Here is a 13,239-nt window from a genome sequence, read left to right as displayed (position 1 = left end):
AGTCCTGCAAGTGTATTTCAGGCAACAACCTTCTGAGTCAAGGCCTGTTGGCCTGAGTCAGGACAGAACAGGTTACATTAGCTCTTTGCACTAAAACCTATGGGTTAAATCTAAGCCGGTTCATTCAGACTGAGTCAGGTAGCGGGTTTTTGGCCGTGCAGCCAGCTGATGTGGCTTGTGCCGTGCAGCTGAGCGCTCTTCTTCTCCAAAAGGTGCCTGCTGGCAGCTCTCCTGGCCCATGGTAACTCCCAAACTGTGACCAGGAATCACTTGGCGGAGGGCTGGATGGTCTGAATCAAAACTATGCCAGAGATCATGCTGATGCAGGCTGGTGGCGGGGCTCCGACTGGTTTAATAGCACAGCCATAACCGTAAAACCCAGGCTCATGGATCAGTGGTAGCCCATTGCATACTTCTCATGGGCTTAGTGACCTGAGCTGTAGTTCAGAAGCTGGGTGTTTTCCAGCCGTGTTCAGCACGAGGCAATGATGGAGCCTTTTTCCAAAGACAACTTCTTGTTGGGTAGTGTCTCCCAGGTGGATGTGGCTTAGACTGCTGTGGTGGAGCACCAAGGGTAGAGTTTGTGCTTCTGAATCGCTGAGCATGGTAGATCCCTGGCACTGCTTCTGGGCTTAGGTTTGTAAGAACATCCTCCGGGTGCAGATGGTCTGTCTAGCACCCTATTGTGAGAGCTGAGACCCCATCATCCACCACTAGAAGTGCTCTAGTTTTTACGGGAAAAGGGGTATGAAAGAAATGATACATACTAGTAAAAACTGTGCTTGCATTTTTTTTTAAGTGACGCTGTAAAAACTCAAGTGACACTTCTTCCTACAGATAGCAGTAGAGAAATCAAGCAACAATAAATATTGAAACAGTAGCACAACCTTGTAGACAGACCTCTTTTTTTCCCCTGTTAAAATGGAAATGAAGTGCAATCATAGATGTTATCAACTATCATAACAATGCTGTATCGTGCTAAAAGCCAGGGAGTGGAGCTGGTTGGCATTTGGAGCTGTTGCACGATGTAAAGTTATTTCCTATTTTTTTGGAGGCTCTGGTTAAAAGAGCATGCTTGACTTTTCTAGAAGGGATACAAGGCAACCGTGTCTTTTCACTAACGAAACTTTTAGGCTGTGGCTCGTTCGCTAAAACTACCTGAACACATCCAAGCCATGTGAAAAGCATCTTCTTAATGTCGTCCTTGCGTTTAACACTTTTGTTCGCTTTCTGTACCACTCTTTTGTCAACCTCGGGAACCATCAGCAGTGTTGGTCTAGGACTCTTTTCTTTGAGAAAGTTCCCCTCTCTCCCCGTGGAGCTGAAAGAGGAAATTCATGAAGACTGCAATTTTAAAAGCAAAATCGGGCTTTTTTGTTTTCTGTTTGTTACCATACTAAACAAGATGGGATCTGGCCAGGGTTGTTATAGTAACTACTAAGATTTCCTCAAGAGAAGGAGAAAAAAATAGAACACAGACCCATTCATCTATTACTTCCAGTTTTTCATTCAGAGTTACATGCTGTTCTGTGGAGATAATTTGCAAGACACACAGTGTAGGTAATTTCAGTGACAAAAACACATACCAATAATGAGCACAAATGGCTCTCCAGAATGTTGTGCTGGCACTCCTGGGTTATTTTCTAGCTTTGGAGGCAAGAAGGGTTGTCTTTCCTGGATCTGCAGTCATTAGTCATTCAGCTGTCTGGCTTTTCACCTCTGGATTATCGGGCTGTCTACAATATTATACAATTATATTTTATTGATACTCATGCTAGGTAACAGCTTTTTCCTAATATAATATTTTTAAACAACAATGAGGCCGATAGGGCAAGGAGCTATCAAGAACAACTTCAAGAGGTTCAAGTCCTGTTGTGATCTTGTATGAGTACTTTTCTTCACAGGTTGGAAATGCCTGAAACAGCCTAAAAATCCTATTTGTTTCTCATGCCTGCAGTGCTTCATAGTGTTCTGGTGATCAGCCAACACGGTCTTTCCTGTAGTTGGTCATTCCAGCTACAGAGCCCTGAGGGTCTTGCAGAAATTTGAGCCTGCCTGGAAGAGCATGGCCACGTATCCGTGCCGTTGGATTTCATCCCATGTGCCCGTTTCTCAAGGTCGGCTTTTCTTCTGTATGAGATCCTCAGCCCTTCTGGAGGACCAGTACATCACCCAGTGCTGCATCACCGGAAAACATCATCCTAATTCATAACGCTTCCTTTTTGTCCAATGTCAAGAGGACTTGGCTTAAATAATAAGGACTCATTTCTCCATCTGGGATATTGGATAGATGTGGAAGAGTATGACCAGTGACTGGCCTTATCCACTGAAGTATTCAGGATGCACTTATGCTCCTAAAGAATGCAGGCTCCTTCCAGGAAAGGACTGATGTATTCACTCTATCACTTGCATATTATTTTTTTATTAAGATAGGTTTAAATTCTAAGACAGATTTAGCATACGTATACATAAGGGAAGGGGGCTAAGAGTTAAGACACAAACTTTTGTTGCTATATACAGCTTGTCTGTTAGGTCTCCTTGGATGATGGCAGTTTGGTTCAAGGGGATACAGAGCAAGCAGCTGGAGGAGAAATCCACTGAAGATCACTAAATCTGCAGAAACCTCATCAGCCTTGGCTGAAAGCAGTGGGAGGCTGGGAAGGTGCTTAGGGGAGACATTATTTCTGCTTGCAGCCTTCTTGCTTTTCCCTGTGCACCTGCTTGTGGCCACTGTTGGAGAAAGTTTGAGTTGGGTGGATGTTTTTTCTGAACCAGTAATGAAAGCTTTTATATATAAAGTCATTCTCTGATTTTTGGAGCAAGGCACAGTGTTTCCACAGCCAGCTTTTTAGGTGAAATGAGTGGTTGCCTGGCCTTTGAAGAATGGGGGGAGATTCTTGAACACACTCAATCATCCTTCATCTTCGATACTCTTTGTAAAATCTGTAAAAACTGATGAATATAGTTTTCTGAATTTCACAATGCCCCAATAAAATGGGAATAGAAGAGCAAAAGAAAGTGCTCGCACCTGGCACTAAAATATAGTCCAGTGTTGGCCTTAACTGTCTTTCTTTGAGATCCTTCCTGCTCTCAAGATAGCCTGGTCCCCTTTGGGACGGGGAATGAACGCGCCAGCAGTCGAGGGCGATGCTTGAATCTGCGAGTGGACCTAAGCCCCATCGGGTAGGAGGAATCCAGAGCAGCTCTGGGAAGTCCCAAGCAAGTGGCTTAGCAAAGCGCGAGAAGGGTGATCGGCAGCTCTTTCTGCAGGGGCATGTCAGGCGTGGAGCGTGGGACAGGCTGAGTCAAAGAGGGAGAAGAGGGAGCCAATTTCAGGCCAGCATGCCCAGAAATAGGGCAGAAAACAGAAGATTTATCACTTGTTATGTGTGTGGTGACGCAGGGCTGTGAGCTTCGGCTGGTAGCACTGACCTCGGCATTAGCACCCAAAACGAACAAGCCCCACCTCTGAGGCCACATTTTGCCAAGGATATATAGTTTTTTGCAGAGGTCGTTCCTATCTGATGCTAAGCCTCGTCTGGCGTCTTTGTACAGACTCTCCACTTCTGCTGAACAGCTGCTGATCAGCGCAAGAATATATAAAATATATAAAACACCGGTGCTGGAAATAACGTGACGCTGATGATGTGAGCTCAGCCAGCGTAAAAACGGCCATGGATCCGATCCCAACCCGCTCGCTCTGCAAAGTGAAGGAATTGCCACTATTCCATATGTCTTGTGTGTTGAATGTTTTAAGGACAATAGTCATTCATTAATTGCTGCTTTCAGGTTGGCGTAACTGCTGGCGCTTCCAAGGAAACAACAAAGTACTCTTTGATGTTTGCATGAAAGGGAGAAAAGTAGTTTCCCTGCAACCGATCCCATGGATGCGAGCTCGTAATGAGCTCAGGGACGCTCGCCTTATTTACAGGAGGGTTGTGAGAGTGGAGCTTGCAGTGATGATGAGGAGCCTTGACACGAGTACACTAAAATCACAGGGCTTTAGATGAGCCACCATCACACTACACGTTATTTTAGACAAAATATTCTGTATTTATGAAATGTCCTACGGCATTAGTATTAGAAAAGCTGCCAAGACAACAGAGCTAGTGTAGAAATGTCAAACTGAAGTCGATGTTACTCATCTGGATGACAGATAACCTGCAGGAGGCTTTTGAAAATGTTTAGTTGAGTGATTTGTTTGGCTTCAAATATTTGGGAGCCATTACTCGATGATCTGGTGCTTTCTGCAGGCTTGGATAAGCAGATTTAACCCCACCGAAGCCGCTCTTTATATCCTGACTTGTTCCTCTTTAGCTTGGACTAATCAAAGAATCTTTCTCCCTGTCTACTTCTGCCTTGTGGTTTTTTTTTTAATTTCAAGAAATATGTATGTATCGTGTGTGTATATATATACACTCTATATAATACACTATATAATAGAGTATGTATATATACACACACGATACATATATATTTCTTGAAATTATTATATATATAGTTCTTGAAAGTATTATATGTATATATAAACTTTGACTGCTTCAACTGCAGAACACTTTTTTTATATTTTTATGTATATGAATAACTGTTCTGGGAGTAAATTGATGATTCTGACAGGCTGGTAGCATGCCTTAATGCTCTTGTGATCCCTTGAACACACGAAATGTATTTATTCTTCTATTTTATCACAATGTGAGGAAGCTCTTTATTTACACATGCATGTATTCGAATCGCTAGTGATAGTTGGAGTCTAACTTTAACTGCACTGATGACTGACTTTGGTATTTTTAGAGAGAACGTAACCGGTTGCGAAAACCCCCTCTGAGTGAGTGTGTACCAGGCGCCGTAAAAAAGCATCACAGGTCAGCGGTTCAGCGTAGCGGCACTCTGAGATCCGTCTGAAGTATATGAAAATGTCATGGTATTTCAGCTAAATTAACTTGACTTGGACTTCAGTGTGCGATTGCAAAGCGGTGCTATTGCGTTGCCTTGCGTGCCGTTAAACGCTAGATCCAGTGGAGCTGCTCTTCTTTATATGGCTGTGCTGAGATCGGGCTAAAACTTGCTGCGTTGTGACTTTTTAGTGGGCACTGAGTTCTTAGTGGTGATGCTTAATATGGGCAGGCTTCTACCTTGCTCTTCCCTTCAGCTGTATCTCCCCAGTACATGTACGGGGAGAGGGCATGGGGGCAAAGTCAGGTCTTCAATCTAAGCGGTTTCCCTGTTGACATCACTGGGAGATATTAATCTGAGTGTGGCATGGGGTGATACCGATGTCTGCGATGGGTATTCTACATTGCACCTGAATATATCCGTTTGTCTTAAACTCTTTTCTACCTTGAAGTGAGAACTCATTCATCTCCAAGATTTATCAGATCTCGTACCACACTGAAGATGCTCGAGTTTTTATGATGTCTTCTATAGACGCATTGCAAGGGGGAGTTTTTTCTATTTTCTCTTTTGTTTCTTCCTCTAGACCACTTCTGTAGTTAGATACAAAACAGCAGGGCTGTGCTAACCACCAAAACAAGTGTCCATGCATCCTTTTTTCTTTTATATCATATGGGTAAAAGGACCTATCATAAGGTTTGCATGAAAAGAAGATACAATTCTGTAATTAAATTCGTTGCCTTCAATAAATGAAGTGCAGGACAAGCATTACAGACCATGCTGCTGTTTTTTATTCGCAGAGTCGTCTGAAGGAAGCTGTGCAGTTGTTGGAGGATTACAAGCATGGGACTTTGCCCCCAGGAGTCACCAACAAAGAGGTAAGAGGAAAAAGCCTTAGTTAAATTTCTACTTCTTCCTGTGGTCTAAAGTGGGGACGATGAGGTGGCATTTTAGGCTGTGTCTACAGTCAAATGCACTACTGCAGGACTTTTTTGGTGTTTCCACTGGTAAAATCCCGTACCGGCTCTGTTCAGTTGATTGCTGATTTCTGCAGTGTTGCTTCTGGTCCCTTGCAGCTCAGCTGCCAGTGTGTTATAGTGAATTTGGGTGGTTGTGAAGTTCCCATATTATAAATGTTGCTGAGCAGAAGTGATAGCAAGGGGCTTGCAATACAAACATACAAGTTTTTGTTTAGAATAAGTAGAAAGTTTGCAGTTTCTGACTTGCAGAGTTATCGATTACCTTTGGCCGATGCTATTGCTTCCCTTCCCCTTGCAAAGCGTGCTTGTACAATTAAAAGAAAAAAAAAAGTCATTTTCTTTTTTTAGCTGAAGGAAACCTTGCTGTCAGTCCTGTAGGTTCTTGTACCAGCAACTGTGATGCATCAGCCCCCTCTCCTACTGTGTTCCTGTTGGTTATAATAACTGCCGTTTCTTCACGGAAATAAATGTTGTTTGGGCTATGTATAACCTTCTGGATGTCCTCACATTGTAGATGATACCATCAGTAGTGGTACTTCTTGCTGGGTGATGTTTCTACTGTTGGGATGGAAGCTGAAGGAGGTTGTGGAAACCCCACTGATGCGAAGGTCTTAGCAGGGTTTAGGCATTTGCTGAGAAAAGGGTCATTTTTGGTTGAACAACTTGATTCTGCTTTGGGACAGAGGGATGGGCTGGGTGATCTCTCCAAGACCCTGTCAGTCCTGTTTTCTGGACTTTTGTCTGATATTCATCTATACGAACACATGAAACTTGTGGAAGCAGAGATGAGTCTTGCAGAGGAGCTAGACTGCTTTTTGAGCCTTTTACCTCCAAATCAGTAGCGTGAAACAAAAATCATTGATCTTCCTGTGGGTATTATCTCAAACTCTGTTCCTTATCTGTCCATGTGTAAACACCTGACCATAACACCGACACCGGGGCTTTTTTGTGGTGCGTGTTTGTGCATCTAGCACAAAAGACTTCAGCCCTGTGTAATTTAATGTAGTATAAAGAACAGCATGAATTGATTGGCAGACCTGCTTCAGGAGGCATAAGAAGCAGCCGTGCCAAAGGACCAGCGCACCTCCCAAGTAAACAGTGATGGAAACAGTAGAGAGCTCTTCTCCCATGCCCTGTAGGTCAAATAACCTCTTTTATTTCTTTTTCCTGTTCACGTGTGATAATTTCTTCTCATGAAAGACAAGTATAGCAGGTAAATGAAGAAAATTAAAATTTGCATGCACTTTAGAAAGTGGCTACTTGCGTGGTAGGTGCTGTGTTGGGAGAGAGGCATGGCTTCAACAAAAAATAAACGGGAAATATCCCCTCCCTGCGCGATGTGCAGTACGAGGCGTTGCTCTCCTGGTCTTTTGATGTCACTGCATTCTTTCAACCATAATCTGATGGTAAGAAAAAAGAAACTGAGGTTGAGGAAAGGAGAAAAGCAGAGAATGATGCAGCAGCAGATGATTCAGTTCCCATCTGCCTTAAGGCAGATGAAATACAAGTCATTCGCTGTGGCAAACCACACAGACTTTTGACCTACATTCTGGGTTTGCGTAGTGACAAGCCTAGGATATACCCAGAGTTCATTCAGAATTGCACTGAGAGAGCAAACAAAAGTATCGGGTTTCTTGTTTCCCTGGGTCATGACATGCAGGAGGTGAACCTTGTTACGCAAGTTGGAGGGTTCTGAGTGTAAAATAAAGGTACGGGGCAGAGCAGGAGAGAGAAAACGATGCCAAAAATGCCTTTCCTAGAGAAATGTTAGCACATCAGTGTAAAAAGTAGTATTTTTTTGTAGTAAAATCTTGACACGGTTCACTTTGATCACAGTGTCGATTATGTTAGAGGGGTTTATGTAGTTTTACTGACTGTAGGATAAAGTAGCTCTCCCAGGAGGAGCCTGGGGTAGAATTGCAGCATGTGCTTGTTATTGTATTTGACTGTGCTTTGCTGCATTAATTAAACCAAACCACAGGGAACGGTGAGCAAGCTATGGGTAGATCCCAGCAAGGCTGTGAGACTTGAATGTTCACCCAGGATACCACAACCACTCTAAAAAGGGTAAAGATGGAAGGGACCTGAAAGCAGATGACAATCAGTGTGCCCGGGCTGCAGTGGGACCGGAGCAACCACAATTATGAAGCAACCGACGCTGCCTTGTTAACCTGGAGAAAGGATGCATGAAGCCAGCAGGTATCAGTCCTTCATTACTCCTGGAGCTGGCTCGTTCTGATGAAACAGGAGGTAAAATGGGCAATAAAAGCGTCAAATGCTGTTTGGCACTCTTGTGTTCCATCTGGGTGAAGGTGAATGGGAACTTCTGACTGGGTTAATTGGGAGCTTCCCAGCGTGGCACGATGGGCTGGCCAGCTCTTGGGCCGTGATGGTGACGTTCCTCGAGGGACACCTGAAAACCCTGAGTCCCTTTTGTCTGAACGCTCTTCTTCTCCCAAGTGTGCTCTTGAGTGGACTTGAATAAACGACTTGCCTGCATATGGTTGCAGCGAAGCAGGTGAAAATCTGCAAAATGGGGTTGTTGATTATCTCTTGTGAGAGCATGATTATCGCCAAACGGGTGGCTGTCTTCATCCTCTCAAGCAGAGCCACCAATTTAGAAACAAACTTCTCCCGAGGGAGGGCATTACTTTGCAGTTTTAAGCTGTGGAATTGAAAACTGCAATTAATCATTGCACACGTGGATATTCTTATGTGCTTTTCTCTTTGCATCAAAGGTGATCTTTGTCGTCTTTTATTGCCATTAGTTGTTTCCATCCCCTGGGGCATTTTCTTGTCCTGCAGCTCACGTGATATCATTCTGCCTTTGTGTTTACTGCTGTGCTGCAGTCACAAAATAACGCTGAACTTTCAGCTTTGCCGGTGATGACCATTTCTACCAAAGAACTAAAAGGGCCAGATGATCTGTATGAAAATGGGGTTTCATTGAATGCGAAGGTTGTGGTGACATCAGGCGTTAGGTACTTCTCATGCTGATTAGCCAAATACTCTCCTTTCCTCCTCTGAGACGGAGAGGAAGATCTAACAGTAAATCTGATGGAAACAGGGCTGTGGTTATTGTCTCTACATGGAGGACGTAGGGCTGGATGCAGCTCTCGGTGTACGCCACAAAACTTGCGCCCTGAGCATCGGTTGTTTTCTAACTCCAGGGGCAGAGGGGAAGGTGGAGGGGAATGTGTGGGGAGATCTGGGTGGCTGGCAAGCTTCCCAGTGCTGAGTTAAATACGAGTGTGCCAGATATATACAGCTGTAAGTGTCTCATTAATTACTGATGCATTTGCAGAACATACGATGTGCCGGTTGATCGCTTTGGGGGAGGGGAAGCATCTCACTTGCATAGATATCACCCCAAATTCTCTACCGGTGAACCAGAGACACCTGGAGAATACATTTTTGCTTTCCTCAAGCTAAGTTTTACCATTTTTATGGCTTTTCTGTGCACCACTGTCTGCAGGATGGACTCTGGCTACAAGGCATTAACAATTTGCAGTTGTTCTAGTGCTAATTCGGGAAAGGGATTGGATGCAGCTCTGGAGAGGTGCCCACTTTGGGGCTGGCGTGCATGGGTTGATGTTGGAATAAAAGCCTGAGCCGTCTGATGTTTTACGTAGCTGGTAACCGAGTGTCACACACACCTCTGATGCACTGATGAAGTTGCCACATGCTGGCAGAAGACCAGCAGATGAGAGGTAATTTGATTTTTGACTGGTTTTTTTTTTTTATTTATTTTTATATTTTTTTTTTACCACTCTGCCTGCGAACAGAGCTAATCACCTCGTGTTCGCTGCGGGCAAGAAGCGTATGCTGGAGCAGTAACTTGGCTCATCTGATGTGGTAACGCAATTGTATCTGAGAGAGGCTGATTCGCCATTGTTACACATCTAAGAGGCTGGGTAGAGCTTCATGTGATGCTCAAGAGAGAAGCACTCAACTTTATCTTCTTTGTTTAAGAGCTGATTCAGGTTTGGTTGGTAGAGCCCCTTCGAGATGCAGTTGCTACCCTTATAACAGGCTCTTCAGGCATGGATTGGGTGTGGCATGTGCGTGAAGAGATGCCTGAATGGGCTGCTAGGCTTCATAATCAGAATTAAAATCATGATCACCTTAGAAGCCTTTAAAAATAACAGTTTGGGCAGAGTTTTAATGCATTAACTTTCTAAGAACCTAACACCCCCCTCCTCCAAATATCAGCTTTGAGATCAAGAAGACAAGTTGTTTTGACAGAGTTGTTTCGCTAATCTCCTGACTGATCCACTTTTGTGGTACGGCGCATTTGACAGTGTTCAAATTCCTTTTTTTTCCCTCATTCAGAAATTCGTGGTTCTCATGAAGGATGGCAGGCAGTAGCTGAAAGCATAACAACCGCTCAGCACAATCTATATCGCTTGCTGAAATGGTTTCACCACATGAAAAATGGAAAATATAAAAGCCTAAAGCTATGTAACGTCAAGTATCTCCTCCACACTTATCTTCTTGACAGGGTTCTTGTAGAGCGAGTCTTTCTCTTCTGCATTTTCAGAGCAGATTTTTCAAAATGAGCTGAAATGGAACAATTATGCACTATCTAAAGAAAAAAAGCCTCTGAAGAGCCATAATCAGCTAAAGAAAAACACTGAAGAGCCGTAATCGTACTTTGCTCCAGTTCCCCATGACCATCTCTAAGGCAGTTTCCAGAATAAATGCTGCTTCGCTCCACTTACTCTCTATGAGATGATTCATGGGCAGCAACACTTCCAGCACCTACATCTCTTCCACTTTCAGGTCTCTCGCGCTCATCCAGTAGCTCTTGTACTTGCTCTTGAACTGGAGTGATTTCACCGCTCAGGAAAATGACCATTAACTCAAGGTGGTAAAAACCTATTTCTTGGGCGTCATTAGCAAAAATGAAGAATTGATCTCTTAACTGTCAATAGCTGCTAGACTGCTGATAGCTTTTTGTTGAGGGAAACTATAGGGTTTTTTTCCTACATTAGAAAAATGTTTTAAAAACATGATTTTTATCATAGGTGTATCAATTATGTACTCAGCAAAACAGAGGACAAATAGCTGCTTGATAAGTATTTATTCAGTGCTATGTATTGGAGCAAGAAAACATGCTCCAGTCTCCACTTCTTCAGCTTAGCTTATTTGCTCAACTTTTTCTTTGAATATTTAAGAGCCAGACTTGTTTTTTATTAGATATGAAGTTGAGTGTTTCACATTCCACTTATTAAAACCCCACAAACCAAAACCATTCTGTGTAGCGGAAATACCCCACACTGTAATTAAGCCCCCTCTCTGACAGGCTCTTATGATTTCATAATTTTTCTCTAAATAAAAAGATATTCTTGGTAATGCAACCTTTTGGGGTGTATTTCTGTTCTCTTGGTTGTTTGGATTAGATATTTTAAGAGGATTGAAGAATATGCTTGGAGAACAAACCTCCCTGAAGGCTTTGGGGAGGTTTGGTCTCCTGGTGGGGGATTTTGGGTGGTTGCGTGTTTCTGCATTGGGTGATTGAACTCCACGGATCCAGAAGTGTTTGATGGAAGAAACAACTGTTTCTTATAATGGTTTAGAAGTATAAATTTTTGCTGTGAAAACTTCAAGAGAATTGGTGAGTTCAGTAAACTTCCTATTGCTTGGTGACCGCATCCATCGATGTCCTCCACTTGGCTCCTTCGGCAGAGGGTAAGTGCATTTGAAGTGCCGGCGTGTCATCTGATGGCGTGTATCCCCTTTCATCTCCCCGTCCCAGAGGAAGCTAGAAAATCGTAGGATCCTTAGAAGGAAGGGGGAAAAGGAAATGTGTAGGATTCATGTTGACGGGAGAAACTGGTTCAGTTGTCATTTATGTCCCGTCTTTTCCAGCTTCGTAGGTACTGTTGTATTATTGCCCTTCTATAAGGATTCCTTCGTCTTGATCATACATTCTTTGCACTTTGTGCTCCTCATTTAAGTGGCCTCTCCTTATACTTAAGCAACCTTTTTAGCCTGCATTCCTTACAGACCTCTCCGCGGCAAGAGAGAGATGTGCTAAAAGGCCCACTGCTGCAAGCCGTTTTTAATGACGGTTTCCGCCGGCGGCTCCCGGGGTTGGCAGAATCCGGCCCTTCGCACGAAGCTCCGGTGGCTGGTGCGATCTGCGAGTGGGTAGGTGAAAATGACACACACAAGTGCACTGGGAGCCAATTTGCAGCAGAAGGTATAGACTGTAACATATCCAATTCTAAACAGGGCAGGCAATTCCCCAAACTGCCTCCTGGAGGGAATCTCCGCTGGAGTAAAAAGGTTTCATTTGAGGGAATAGTTTCTCCTATAAAAACAAGGGCTGTAAAATATCAGCCTGATAAACAAGGATGAAGAGCCAGCTCGCTTAAAAGCGGACGTTTTTGCTAGCTCGGGAGCGTCGGCGCTGAGGTTTACCCTCAAACCAAAAGGCTGTACCAACTGCAGGGCATAATGATGTGGCTTTTGTCCTTTATCCTCAGGCTTCTTTCACTAATTTGTAGGATTGCATCTGTGTCCTCTGTGTGTGTGAGTCCCTTTCCCAACCTGTCCAACAGACCAGCACAGATTGGAGGAACAGATTGATGCTGGCATGTCAGCAGTGGTAAAAGTTAAGAGAAGCAGCACTCGGCGGCTATCAGATACGGAGAGATTTAAATCACTCCCGTTTTACGACACAGCTGCTTTTTACTGTGTGATTTTTGTGCTCAGTGCCGCAGAAATGTGCACGGCAGAAAAGCCCTTTTAAAAGCTGATGAACGTCGGATGTGGACAACGGTGTGCGGGCACTGAAGGTCTGCCTTGGAAGGACAGCAGTAAGGTATCGGTGCTGGGGAGATTTCATTATGAACTTCAGGCTGCTCTTGTCTTTCAGCTTTTCCCCCAGAACGCCTTATATTTTTCTTTTCTTAGCTAGAATTCCCTGCAGTAATTCCATGCTTGAACTACGCTGCTGGCATGCCTAGCAAAACGTGTCCTTTCCATTGCGTGCTGAATCATTTTTGCCTTTGAAATTGGAGTAGAAATAGCTGCTAAGCTATCAGCTTAATATCACTGCCTAATATCACTGCTCATCAGCCTAATAGCGCTCCAAATATTGAACAGCAGCAGCCTAGGCTGCTGCTGTTCAATATTTGGAGCGCTATTAGGCTGATGAGCAGTGAAGTTAGGATCAGAGCCCTGATTTTTGCCCCATCTGTAGATACCTACCACTCCGTCCTAAAAACGTAGTATCTAACCAAGAAGTAGAATACCATCTAAGAAATACGGCGATGAAGGTTCATTGTCCTCTTCTACCTCCCCTCTGTCCCTTTGGTCCTGATCTCAGGCTGGCACCCCGGTTTCTCCCTATGGTCCTGCC

At 43.9% G+C, this 13,239-nt stretch overlaps 1 protein-coding gene across 1 annotated transcript in view; it reads left to right on the top strand.

The window, feature by feature from the left end:
• SFXN5 (sideroflexin 5) overlaps positions 1-13,239 on the top strand; it is a 71,455-nt gene that overhangs the window by 17,670 nt on the left and 40,546 nt on the right. The window contains exon 3 of the mRNA XM_050895803.1: positions 5,691-5,768. Coding sequence (XP_050751760.1) covers positions 5,691-5,768 — 78 coding nt within the window. The remainder of the gene's footprint in view (positions 1-5,690; positions 5,769-13,239) is intronic.

The sequence above is a fragment of the Gymnogyps californianus genome, chromosome 4 (genome assembly GCF_018139145.2).
Source record: "Gymnogyps californianus isolate 813 chromosome 4, ASM1813914v2, whole genome shotgun sequence".
Lineage (NCBI taxonomy): Eukaryota > Metazoa > Chordata > Aves > Accipitriformes > Cathartidae > Gymnogyps > Gymnogyps californianus.
This window is presented reverse-complemented; position numbering and strand designations above follow the sequence as displayed.